This window comes from Lycium ferocissimum, chromosome 4, assembly GCF_029784015.1.
Source record: "Lycium ferocissimum isolate CSIRO_LF1 chromosome 4, AGI_CSIRO_Lferr_CH_V1, whole genome shotgun sequence".
Taxonomy (NCBI): Eukaryota; Viridiplantae; Streptophyta; class Magnoliopsida; order Solanales; family Solanaceae; genus Lycium; species Lycium ferocissimum.
Window position 1 is genome coordinate 45,582,683 of NC_081345.1, and position 13,066 is coordinate 45,595,748.

At 34.9% G+C, this 13,066-nt stretch overlaps 2 protein-coding genes across 3 annotated transcripts; one reads left to right on the forward strand and one right to left on the reverse strand.

Annotated features, from left to right (window-relative positions):
* The first annotated feature begins 1,044 nt into the window (after positions 1-1,044).
* Positions 1,045-6,704, forward strand: LOC132053276 (zinc finger BED domain-containing protein RICESLEEPER 1-like). 2 transcript variants are annotated; one of them, XM_059445230.1, is made up of 4 exons: positions 1,045-1,292; positions 3,586-5,596; positions 6,230-6,295; positions 6,384-6,704. In XM_059445230.1, exons 2-3 carry the CDS (start codon positions 3,613-3,615, stop codon positions 6,283-6,285), a joined length of 2,040 nt encoding a protein of 679 aa, XP_059301213.1. In that variant the 5' UTR covers positions 1,045-1,292; positions 3,586-3,612; the 3' UTR covers positions 6,286-6,295; positions 6,384-6,704. The 2 variants fall into 2 exon arrangements, with proteins under 2 accessions (XP_059301213.1, XP_059301215.1); XM_059445232.1 differs by lacking the exon at positions 1,045-1,292 and adding an exon at positions 2,576-3,490.
* Positions 6,705-8,605: 1,901 nt separating this feature from the next.
* On the reverse strand, positions 8,606-12,429 carry LOC132053277 (trifunctional UDP-glucose 4,6-dehydratase/UDP-4-keto-6-deoxy-D-glucose 3,5-epimerase/UDP-4-keto-L-rhamnose-reductase RHM1-like). Its single transcript, XM_059445233.1, has 3 exons — positions 12,271-12,429; positions 9,411-10,995; positions 8,606-9,324 (listed from the first exon to the last, which is right to left on the reverse strand). The coding sequence occupies exons 2-3, from the start codon at positions 10,980-10,982 to the stop codon at positions 8,875-8,877; spliced, it is 2,022 nt and encodes a 673-aa protein (XP_059301216.1). The 5' UTR covers positions 10,983-10,995; positions 12,271-12,429; the 3' UTR covers positions 8,606-8,874.
* Positions 12,430-13,066: the final 637 nt, after the last annotated feature.

Below are 13,066 nucleotides of genomic sequence, written 5' to 3' on the forward strand. Positions count from 1 at the left end.
AAGGGGCCAATGTACAAGGGGTGTCATTTGATGCCTTAAAACAAGGGAGATAAACGTATTTACAAATCAAATGGAAGATAAGTGTTATATATTTAAGGGTAGTTTTTTGAAATCATTTCAAACTCAAACATTAAAAAGAACAATATGTGCGTATAGATAGACACCATTGAAAATACTGTAAAATCAACATCAATTTAGAACAAGAAGTAAAGTTTAAGAGTCTCTACAGCTTCATGTCAAAACACATTCACAAGTCAAATTAAAATAGTACCTTTATAAGTAACACAAGAAAAGGTTACATATAATCAATTCATTAAATTTTCTTATAAACTCTAGTTTTGAAGAATTTTGTATAATGACGAAAATATTCAGAAAAGAAAGTTTATGACTTGTAATCTTGAATTAATTACAGATTAACCAAAACCTACACAAGAATTATCAAGTTACAAGACTAACATTTATTCCAGAAACAAATCCATAAAGTTAAGAAAAAGGGTTAATAATACTTTTACTCCCTTAGTTATTAACAAATTCTGATTTTAGTACCTATAATATTTGATTGAGCACATTAAACCTCCATTTGATTAAATTGTGCATTTTGATCCCTTTATGTGAGACTACACTGTGTATATTGTTGTATTTTGATCCCGGTATGCTTGTGTATATTCATCAAGTTTGATATAATTATTAACCGTTCCACCACTTAATTACTCATGTAATATGTTAAGTTTGTAGAAAAACTCCATATTTGACAACAACATAGTTTTATAAATAGTCAAATATAATATATTTTCTACATGAAGGGCATAAACACACATTTCCATCAATTAAAGATTAAATATGCTAAGTCACACATCTAAAGGACTAAAATTAAAATTTAGTAATAACTGAGGGACTAAAGTACATTAGCCCTAACAAAATATCTCAAAAGAGAAGGACACATTTTCATTAATTGACATATCTCAAGGATCAAAAATATAATTTACCAATATCTTAAGGACCAGAAGTACTACTATCCCTAACAAATAACAAAAAATATCTCCAAAAAAAAAAAAAAAAAAAAAAAAAAGATCCATCAACCTAAACCCTTAAACCCGACCCGACCCGAAATTGGGTTTACAGCCTAAAAAACGGACCCTGAATGTATGAACCACCACCCATTACCCAAATCACACAATCGGGCTATTCTTTACCGGATCTTCTCCAAACCCTAACCCTAATTGACTATTCGGATCCTCCGATCGGATCTTCTCTCAACAACGTTAACGATAAAAGATCGTAACTTTTCTCAGGTTCGCATTTTTAACCCGAATTTATTTCAAGTACATTTATTTTGAGCTCAATTTTGATGATCTCTTTTGATTTGTTTTATACATTTTTAGTATATAGGAGTTGGAATAGATGTAGATGATTTTATATAACGGATCTCAAATTGTTTGAAATTGAGATGTACTTGACTGATTGATTGACCTTTTTAATGTTCTATTGACTATTTAGGGCAAAGATTGTATTTTTTTTTTTAAAAAAAATTGTATTTTTAATGTTGTATTGAATTTTTAGGCAAAGAATACAGATATTTGAGCTGAATTTTGGTCATCTCTTTTGATTTTTTTACTACTTTTTGACAATAATAGAAATTTTCTGTCCATTATTGCCGGATTTAGGGCAAAGATTGTTTTTTTTTAAAAAAAAAATTGTATTTTTAATGTTGTATTGAATTTTTAGGCAAAGAATACAGATATTTGAGCTGAATTTTGGTCATCTCTTGTGATTTTTTTACTACTTTTTGACAATAATAGAAATTTTCTGTCCATTATTGCCGGATTTTTAACCGAATCCTTTTCAAGTACATATATTTTGAGCTGATCTCTTTTGAATTTTTTGTACATTTTCGGAGATTGAGGTGAGTTGACTAATTGATCGGCTTTTGAGGCAATGATTGTATTTTAAATGTTTTCTTGTGTGGGATTATGATTATGTAATTACGGATGTCCAGTTTTTACTTTTTAGGCAAAAATTGATTTTTTACTACTTAACAATAACAGAATATCTGTTATTGTGGGTGGATTTTAACGTGAATCCTTTTGAAGCATCTCTATTTGAGCTCAATTTTGATGATCCCTTTTGATAGTTTACTTCTTATTCATAATAATAGATATGTTTTTGTACATTTTGCTTTTTAATATATTGGGGTCGAATAAAGTGGAATGGATGTAGGATTTATATAATGGATCTCAAGTAGTTTGATTGAGGTGTAATTGACTGATTGATTGACTTTTTAGGTAAAGAGCTGGTTAATGAGCTTTGTTTGAGATTGAGGCGTAGTTGACTGATTGATTGACTTTTTAGGCAAAGATTGCTCTTTTTAAAGCCTTCTTGTGGGTTGTAACTATATAAATTGGGATGTCCAGTTTTGTTGTTATGATTGGGAATTTGGATCATGTGGGTGTTGGAAATCATATATGTAGTTTTATTGAAATCAGATATCCATAGACACGATGATGGTAACTGTTGGAGATCGGTTGAACTGGTTAATGAGCTTTGTTTGAGATTGAGGCATAGTTGACTGATTGATTGACATTTTTAGGTAGAGATTGTTTTTTTGAATGTTTTCTTTTGTGGGTTATAATTATGTCAATGGGATGTCCAGTTTTGTTGTTATGAATGGGGATTTGGATCATGTGGACGTTGGAAATTATACAAGTTTTGTTGAAATCTGGTGTTCACCACAGACACAATTGATGCTAACTGTTGGAGATCTGTTGAGCTGGTTAATGAGCTTAAGTGCGGGTGTGTTTGCATAGAATTTTTCCAGTGTTAAGCTGCTGTGACGAGTATCGTGGACCAATGTTGTCGTGAATTTTGTGAACACATGTTCTTTAGGGAAATGCCACTCGTTCTCAGCCCAATGAATACAAGAATTTGAGGGTGTTTGGATTGGTGTAGGAGCTGGTCAAACCAGCTGAAAGCACTTTTTCTTATGTCCTTTTCTGGTGGCTAGTCTTTGGCTTCGTTTCAGTAGAGTTTACGATGTAGAAGAACATACCTTTCTATTGCATTTGACTTTATGAGTTGTTTGTCCATGGTTTATGGATAGTTGAACGATGCAGTCGGTGATTCGTGTCAGTTAAGTATATAGACTTCTTTTGTAATTCGGTGGAGCTTTAGTTGTGTGGAGACTCCTGATTTCCTGTCTCGTGGCTATGCCGCTCCATTTCTTCTGGACACCCTCACCCCCAGCCCTCAGCAAAAGAAAAAGAATGAAGAAACAAAAGATCAAATATACTGCTCATCATTATTTTGCCCTCAGTTTTTTTTTTTCCATTATGAAAAAAATGGCTATGATTTATTTGAAGCGATGATCTTTTTTGCCAATTAACACAGTCTACAGCAATGTCTACAATGATCAGAAAAGTATTATGAGGCTCAGAATTTTAGTTTTCTTCTCTTTTCCTTTCTTCAGATGCTGTATTTGGTTAATAACTTCTAAGTACAAATCTTTTTCAATTCCTTAAAATTTGCCATTGCGTTCTACTTGTTTTGTCATTTAACAGCATTTAGACCAAACTATTTTTGTGATAACAGATTGGTTAATTTGTCTTCATCCATGCCATGGAAATTCCAACTGAGATCCCAATAAAGAAACCAAAGAGGTTGACATCCGTTGTATGGAACCATTTTGAAAGAGTTCGAAAGGCCGATATCTGTTATGCTGTCTGTGTGCATTGCAAAAAGAAGCTTAGCGGATCAAGTAACAGTGGAACAACTCATCTGAGGAATCATTTGTTGCGGTGTCTAAAAAGATCCAACTATGATGTTTCCTCAATACTTGCTGCGAAGAGAAAGAGAAAAGAAACTACTACTCTTGCAGTTGTCAGCTATGAAGAAGGGCAAAGGAAAGAAGAAATCATTAGCCCTATGACAACCTTTAAGTTTGATCAAGGGGTAAAGAAAGAGGAAGTTAACATGCCTATCAATCTTGGCAGTGCTAGATTTGATCAAGAACGGAGTCGTCTGGATCTCGCCCGTATGATTATGTTACATGGTTATCCTTTAGCCATGGTTGACCATATTGGTTTCAAAATATTTGTCAAGAATTTACAGCCACAATTTGAGGTTTTGACTAACAGTGCTGTTGAACTTGACTGTCTGACAATTTTCTCAAAGGAGAAACAGAAAGTGTATGAAGCGATCCATAACTTGCATGGACGAATTAGTCTTTCTGCTGATGTTTGGGATTCGTCAGAAAATGCGCGGTATCTGTGCTTGACTGCTTTTTACATTGATGAAGACTGGAAGCTTCAGAAGAAAATGCTGAATTTCATCACACTAGACCCTTCTCACACGGATGACATACTTTCAGAAGTTGTTATAAAAAGTTTGACCGAATGGGCCATTGATCGTAAGTTGTTTTCTATGACTTTCGATCATTTTACGGGCTATGATGTGATGATATTTAGGATCAAAGACTGGCTCTCTCAAAACAGGCCTCTGTTAAAGAATGGTGAATTGTTCGATGTGCGTTGTGCAGTACAGTTAATGAAATCAATCGTTTCCGATGTCATGGAAGCACTTCGAGATGTGACCCACAAGGTCCGAGAAAGCATAAGGCATGTTAAGAGTTCACAACTAACCCTAGGAAAATTCAATGTGATTGCTCAACAAGCTTCGGTTAATGGTGAAAGACCTTTGATTCTTGACTGTGGACAGCAGTGGAGTTCAACATATTTGATGCTTGAAGCTGCCTTAGATTATAGGGGAGCCTTCAATCTACTAGAAGAGAGCGATCCTTCCTACACTACCCCTTTGTCTGAAACAGAGTGGGATCATGTTAGTGCCATCGCGGGCTATGTGAAACTTTTTGTTGAAGTTACTAACTTTTTCACGGCAAATAAATGTTCAACTGCCAACCTATATTTCCCAGAAATATGTGATATTCACATCCAGTTGATCGAATGGTGTAAAAATCCTGATAGTTTTCTTAGCGATATAGCGCTGAAGATGAAAGAAAAGTTTGACAAATACTGGAACAAGTGTAGTTTGACGTTGGCAATAGCAGCAATACTGGATCCCAGGTTCAAGATGAAGTTGGTGGAGTATTACTATCCTCAGATTTATGGTTCTGATGCCTCAAATCAGATCAAAGAAATATCTGATGCTATAAGAGAGCTTTCCAATGAGTATGCTATGGGCGCGGGCTCATCTTCGCTTGATCCAGATACAGCGGGTGCTTCTGGAAGCTTAACCAGTACCACTATTGGTACGAGGGACAGACTTAGGGGTTTCGACAAGTTTCTCCATGAAACTTCACAAAGCCACAACATAACATCAGATCTTGAAAAATACTTGGAAGAGCCGGTCTTTCCACGCAATTATGATTTCAGTGTATTGAATTGGTGGAAAGTTCACACACCAAGGTACCCTACATTATCAATGATGGCTCGTGATATCTTGGGAGTTCCTGCATCCACTCTTGGACCAGATCTGGCATTCCATAACAGAGATCGGGTGCTTGACAATCAGCGTAGTTCACTTAATCCAGATGCAAGAGAAGCTTTGATATGTGGTCAAGACTGGTTGCGCATGGAAGCTGAAGGTAATTAATTACATCTGATTTACAATTTCTTCTTGAAAATTTTTTAGAGAAAATGACGAAAATGGTCTCTTATGTTTGAGGGTAGGTACAAAATAGTCCCTTAAGTATGCACTGAATAGTTTTGGTCTTTTAAGTTCCCCAAATGTTAACACTTGTAGTCTCTGTCAAATATTTACTGGACTCTGTTTGTTAGATTTGATGGGAAAAGAGGAAATTAGCAGGAACTCGTTTAGAGATTTTTGTAGTTTCTGCTATTTTTGATTTATTTGTAGGGTCTGGCACAACTTTTTGAGGTGTAATATTTGCTAATATTTTTTATATCCTTGTAGTGTCTGGTGCAATTTTTTGTGCTGCATATTTTAGTATTTGATGGGACTTCTTGGTGTTTTGTTTATGGTTAACTCTTTTGTATTCTTGTTTCTATCAAATCTAACTAACTTAAATTGTTAAATATTGACGGAGACTAAAAGTGTTAACATTTGGCAAACTTAAAGGACCAAAACTGTTCAGTGCATACTTAAGGGACTATTTTGAACCTACCCTCAAACATAAGGGATCATTCTTGTCATTTTGGTAACAGAATTATGGTTTATTTTTTTAATTTTTAAATGATGATTGAACTTCACTTATCAGAAACCAACGCGCCTCACATCTATACCGCCGTGCCTCTTTCAGTGGAATCGAAGTAGAGCATGCTTGGTATGTCTCCTTATCTTCACAACTAGTTTCCAATTCCAAGCTTTTCTTACGTGTGTCGATCATCTAATTTATTGTGTATTCCTGCAAGGTTTGATTGGAGGATCGTTGGATCAAGACACCAGTGTTTGATTTCTTTCAGTAACTTTGAACTTATTATCAAATTAGTGCAAAGAGAGTAGATTTAAGTTTATTCTTAAATATGAGTATTGCCTTAGGATCAACAATTTCTTGCCATTTTCTTGCCTTTTATCAATTGTAAATGTTGATTGCAGTCGCGATATGTTGTTTCGCCAGGGAATGGGTGTGTTTGTTTCCTTCAAGGACTGGAAACTTTCACAAGTTCTAGGGATGAGTTTATAGGGAAGGTTGTGTTCAGATGTGGTGTTTTCAAAGATGTATCTTTCTATTGTTTTGTGTGTAGTGGCTCTCTCTCTCTCTCTCTCTCTCTCTCTCTCTCTATTCAGGTAGATATCTTGACGTGAAGTAAATATTTCTTTATCAGACTTATTTGATGTCTACCTTCTGGTATTGTGGCTGGGGGCAATGGGACGGTATAAGCTACTTTTATTTGGCTGCTAAGTCACTTGTGCTCGATAAGGCCTAGCAGAATTGGTATCACCAGCCCCGGGGCATCGGTCTAGTGGTAAGAGCACAACCACACATCACGGCTATTTAAGTGAAGAAGGGTAGATGAGCAGCTGGTTAGCTACCGAATTTGAACCATCTACCACTGTGGATTTCTCGGTTATAAAAAAAAGCAAAAATTGTATAACCATGCACATTATTATTCGAGAAAATTCATTCCCATTTCCATATCATAACCACATGCTTCCCTACTAAGGGACTATGCCAGTTGAATAGAGTTGAGGTTTCTCCGTCTTCCTTATTTCCAGTCATAAAAAGAAGAGACATCTGACATTAAGTTTAAAAAAAGAAGGAAAATGACTTTGATCCCTTTTTAAAACCTTTAGGCAAATATGAAAATTAAATGTTTGTCCCTTTGGAAAAGCATATGAAGGGAAAGTTTGCAAGAAGTACACACTTTACTGATAGGGCTATAGTAATAGTTGTTTGTTGGGTTTATTTTGCTCCCAAAGGATGGGGCCAAGAATCTGTGTATCCACCCTTTTCTTTCTCTCTTAAGCCTCACTGTTCTCGCTCATTCTTTCGTTCTTGCTAGCTTGCGTGATCGATTCGGAGAACCACTCTCATATACGATTTTGCTCCCCTTCGTACTACCATGACTTCAAATTTCAACGTCAATGTGATTTTATTCACTCCGATTTCATGCATTAAACTATGCAACTTACTTTTAAAATCGACAGCCTGATTTATTTACTTGGGGAATGCAAAGTTTCATTTTGAGTGTATCTAGCATGATGGAAGTTATTTTTTCAGGAAATATTTTTCTCGTGTTTAGGTCCCGTTTTGACATGGTTTGAAACCATGATTGGACATGCAATTTGAATATTTTAAGGAAAGATTTTCTCTTATAGACATAAAAATCCCACAAGTTGTGAAAACTATCAGAACATTCTCAATTCTTATACAATCTTCCCAAATGAGCAAGTCATAGTTCATAACAAAATTAATATGCTAATTCATAACAACCGGCTCAAAATTAATACTAGAAGACCTTTCTAAAAATACAACATCAATTGATCAAATTTTAGTTCAATAAATAAAATTAAACTATGGTTCTTTTTTTTACAAAATTAAAAGGTTGGTAGACATAAATAAAATTTGGTAGAAGTTAATGAGATTGGTAAATGATTGAGGGGGGTAATTGTTAAAAATATCTACCAATTTATGGGTCTTTTTTTATAAAATATGAGTTAAAATTTATATTTAAAAAAGTTGAAACCATTATTTCAAACACATGTCCAAACGCTTGTTTGAAGCCATGGTTTCAAACCATGGCATGGCCAAACGCCTACTTTAGTCATTAGATTTTTTTCTTTTTTTTTTAATGACGGAAGTCGTTCTCTTGACAAGCTAAATTTTCAATTTCATGTAACTTGCTCCAACTAACTCTAGCTATTATTATTAATCTTTTGTACTTAAAATTTTCACCAAAGCACACTCTGATTTGTTAGTATTGTTATAAATCTTAAAAATGTATATTCTTTTCTGAGAATTATTTTTCATTCATCAATCAAACACCGAAAAATGTTTCTATGAAAATGACTTTCATCGTACTGACACAATACTATTTTGTGACAATGAATGTGAACTTCGTTTTTTGCCACTAAAATACAAGAACAACAGCAATTAATCAATCACTGTGTGAGAAGGGAAAAAAAAAAATGGTCGAGCAAGAAAAAGTTCATAATTTCATATATCAGATTCAACAAATTACACCCCTAAGCATACTCAGTTGACCACAAATACAGGGGAACAGCCTATCCAAATCTTCCGCAAAGAAAGCACAAAATATTATGAATTCATACAAAAATAACAAGGAATAACAGTGACCTCTAACCACTAATGATAATTTAAAACAATAGAGAATTCGCGGTACTAATAATGAATAATGGCTAAAAATAGCATACAAAATCCTTGAGAAGACAAAAGCCTTTTTATGCAGAGGTTTTCTTGTTTGGTTCAAAAACATACTTGATAAGTGAATCTTTGATTGGTAGCAATTCAGGGAACTCTTTCTTCAACTTTGATGCATCCATCTCGTTGTTACTGCGAGCTGCAACGATTACCTTGGCCTGCTCTTCCAATGTGAAGTTGGCCCAAGTAAATGCTGGATCGATATATTTCTTGTACATTTCCAAAATCTCATTATGGCTCACAACACCAGGGTTTGTGAAATTCCATATGCCCGTGAGGTTACGTTTTGCCATCTCAATTGAAATTGGAAGAAGCTCATCCAATATGGTCATACTGTTAGGAATGTTGACCACCTTATTGTAGCGGCTAATCTTGGTAATGAAATTGCGAGGGTTGCTGAGGTCTCCAGATATTGGCATGCGGACTCTGAGGGTGCAAACATTGTCATAATTTTTCAACAGCTCTTCGACCTAGTTAAAGAAAACAAGAAAACATATTAATGTCTAAATCAGAGAATGATGTTGTATTATGGGTCAAAGTCTTAAGGAGTGCTTACCATGGCCTTGGTCTTTGAATAGAAAGAACCAGCGAAATTGGGTGTGTCTTCCTCTTTGAACCCAATACCGGAGCCTTCTGGGTGCTTGGCATCATACTCGAATATGCAACCAGTGGCAAAGTTCATCACTAGGAGACCGTGCTCTCTGCAAACATCTGCCAAGTTTAGAGTACCAGCGACATTTGTGCGAATTGTTTCTGGTTTATGACTCTCGCACCAATCAACGTTGGGTCTACCAGTGACACCAGCAGCATTGAATACATGTGTGGGCTTGACAGCGTTAATGTCTGCCAAAAGCTTTGACCGATCCTCCAATCGTCCCTTACCATACTCGTACGGGATCCCCTGTTTCTCACACAATTTCCCTAGCAAACCGCCAATCCACCCAGTCCTACCATAGATCAAGAACTTAAAAGGTGATTTCTCAGGCACGGTCTTCGAAGCTGGAGCAACCGTTTGGGTTGTTTCATTGGACTTTCCCGAGAATTCGGTGGACTCCGAATCATATTTCTCAGCTCCATCCAAATTTCTTTCTATCCCACCGGGCATCATCAGCATTCTAGGATGGGGAAGCAATGCTCCGGAAACATCTCCCCACCAATCAGGGTTATTCTTATACCATTCAATAGTCTTTTTCAAACCCTCTTCCCATATAGTCCTCTCTTCCCAACCCAAATTCTTCAACTTCTGATCATCCAGAAAGTACCTCTGGTCATTGAACGGTCTGTTCTCCACAAACTGAATGCTTTTTTCTGAATCTATGTTAAAGAGTTTGCATATATCTTTGGCAACATCAATCACTCTTCTCTCTTTCGTAGTTCCAATGTTATAAACATGACCGACCTCTCCCTTGTGTAGAACTACTTCAAAAGCCTCAGCAACATCCTCACAATAAAGATAGCTACGTACGTTACCACCATCTCCGTGGATAGGAAGAGGCTTTCCCTTCATGGCTAAAAGTATAAACTTTGGGATTAGTTTCTCAGGAAATTGGTTAGGTCCATAAACATTGTTCCCTCTTGTGGTTATAACAGGTAACCCATATGATCTACCGTAAGCCATAACAAGCATTTCGGCTCCAGCTTTTGTGGCAGAATACGGGTTAGTGGGAAGGAGTTGTGAGGCTTCATGGTTTCCTACAACTGCATCCTCATCGGTCTCTCCATAAACCTCATCCGTGCTGACGTGGATAAACCTTCTGATCTGACCAGTAACTTTGCAGGCCTCTAATAGTACATGGGTCCCGTAGATGTTGTTCTTGGTGAACTCAAAGCTATTACCGAAGGAGTTATCAACATGGGTCTGAGCAGCAAAGTGCATTATAGTGTCGATGGACTCAGTGATGAGAAGGTAGTTGACAAGATCCGCACTGGCAATGTCTCCCTTAACAAACTTGAAATTAGGGGAAGATCGGGAAGGAATAAGGTTCTTCAAATTTGAACAATAATCAAGTTTGTCAAGGACAACGATCTTGTAGTCCGGGTAGCTCCGGACAAGCCTGTTGGCTACATGACATGCAATAAATCCGGCAGCTCCAGTAATGAGTATATTCTTAGGGGTGTATGTTGACATCTTGAAGCAGCTTCTACATATACCAAATTCCAAATCAATGTTAAGGTTTTATAGCAAACTCAGATCCACTCAGTAAAAAGATAAATTTCATCAAATTGAACAGCCAGCAGACATATATACTAAAAAGAAAAGCATAAAAACCGCTTCTTCAAGCCAACATTTGTGTAGCTAATAGCACAAAACACTGCAAAAATTTCTGAGTCGACAACTATGTATAAATCAACAACAGCATTGAACAATCAACAAATCCTCAACATTTGGGGGAGGGGTTAACATGCCTCCCCTAATAATTGTTCCAACCTTCATCAGTTGTACTTTCTTTTAGGGTGTGCATGCAGAGGCAGATGCATAGCGCCGCTAATGGGTTCATCTGAACCCCGTATATTCGACGCAGAGCATAAATTTATATGCAAAGATTCACAAAAATTGCATGAAGTCTGTAAAAGTCGAACCCATAAAGTTCAAATCCTAGATCCCCCTCTGGTTGCATGCGATGAAAACAAAACTAAAAACAATATAGAAAAACACAAAGTTCAAAATGAAACAAAAAAATAAACCCCAGATCTAACAATCACCATTCAACTGCATATTTCTATTAGATCTGAATTAATTAAGCAATGCCAATTTAAAAAATGGGATCAAAAGTACTGAAAATTTAATAGATCTAACACAGATACAAATGTTATACAAGATCAGTAAAAATAATACAGAGATCGGTAAAAAACAATACAGTGATCAGTAAAATCAAAAATAAAATCGTACGGTCATTTTCTTCTATTCAAATTGTAACAGATATCATAGGAAATTATTTTGCTCAATCGAGATCAAAATCATAGTAATAAATTATGAAGAAAAAAAAATTCAATTAACGAAAAATAAATAATTAAACAGATCTAACCTAGATACAAATCGAGTAATAAATAATGAAGAACAAATTCAATTAAGAAAATAAATAAATAATAGAAGTTGAAGAAACTAGATCTAACCTAGATTACAAATATTATAAGAGATTAGTAAATAAAACAAAATCAAAAATTAAGGTCATTTTCTTCTATTCAAATCGTAACGGATAAGATAAATGTATGGTAATAACAATTAAGAAGAGGAAAATTTAATAAAGATGTAACACGTACCTAGATTACAAATGTTATATAAGAGATCAGTAAATAAAACAAATCTTCTATTCAAATTGTAACAGATAATATCGTATTAATTGTAAAAAGCATTTAATTAAGAGAAATTTGATTAAAAAAAAAGGATTAAGAGAGAATTGATGAAATTAACTTACTGATATTAATCCTGATTAGGATCCACACCCCAATTGAGAAGAAAGAAAAAAAAGAAAAAAAGAAAAAGAAAAAAGGAGTGTGATTTGGGTTTTTATAGAGAGAGATTTAGGACAAGAAAGATTAAGGAGCGTGTTTTTCTCTATTTATAGATAGATAGATTCCACTACCAAAGAATAATTCAATAAATAAATAAATTATTCCTTCTTCAAGACCAAAAATTTCAGAAAATTAAGAAACAAAGAATAGAAACAGAGAGGGGGTGAAAATTTGAGAGAAAATAATAGAAGTGGTCCTTCATGTTTTGGGATAAGGGTCAAAAATAATTTCCGTTTCAAATTTGGTAAAAATACATTTTTTTGTACTAAAAAAAAATCCATAGCGATCAAATAAATTGAATCCGCATTTGGAGCCACAAGGCACATGAGCGGATTTCTTATTTAGTTGGGTCGGGTTTAAATGAAATCGGGTTATTTTGGGGAATTTTCATTAAAAAAGGGGTATATTTGAAAACTTTAACGACGAAAATAAGTTTTTGGACACAAATTTTTTAAAAAAAATAGATATTTTTGACCCTTTTCTCTAAATTTAGAAAAATACCTAAGGACTAAGATATATTCCGGTTAGTTCTGAACTTCTAATCTTTTAACATTGCCAAAAAGTGAGAATTTTTAATCTCTGTCAGATATTTAATAAATATTATCTGTTATATTTGATGTGAACAGTTAGAAAAACAAAAACTTAGAATAACTTATATGAGAGAGACATTTTTTTTTAATTTTCATTTTTTTTAGAATT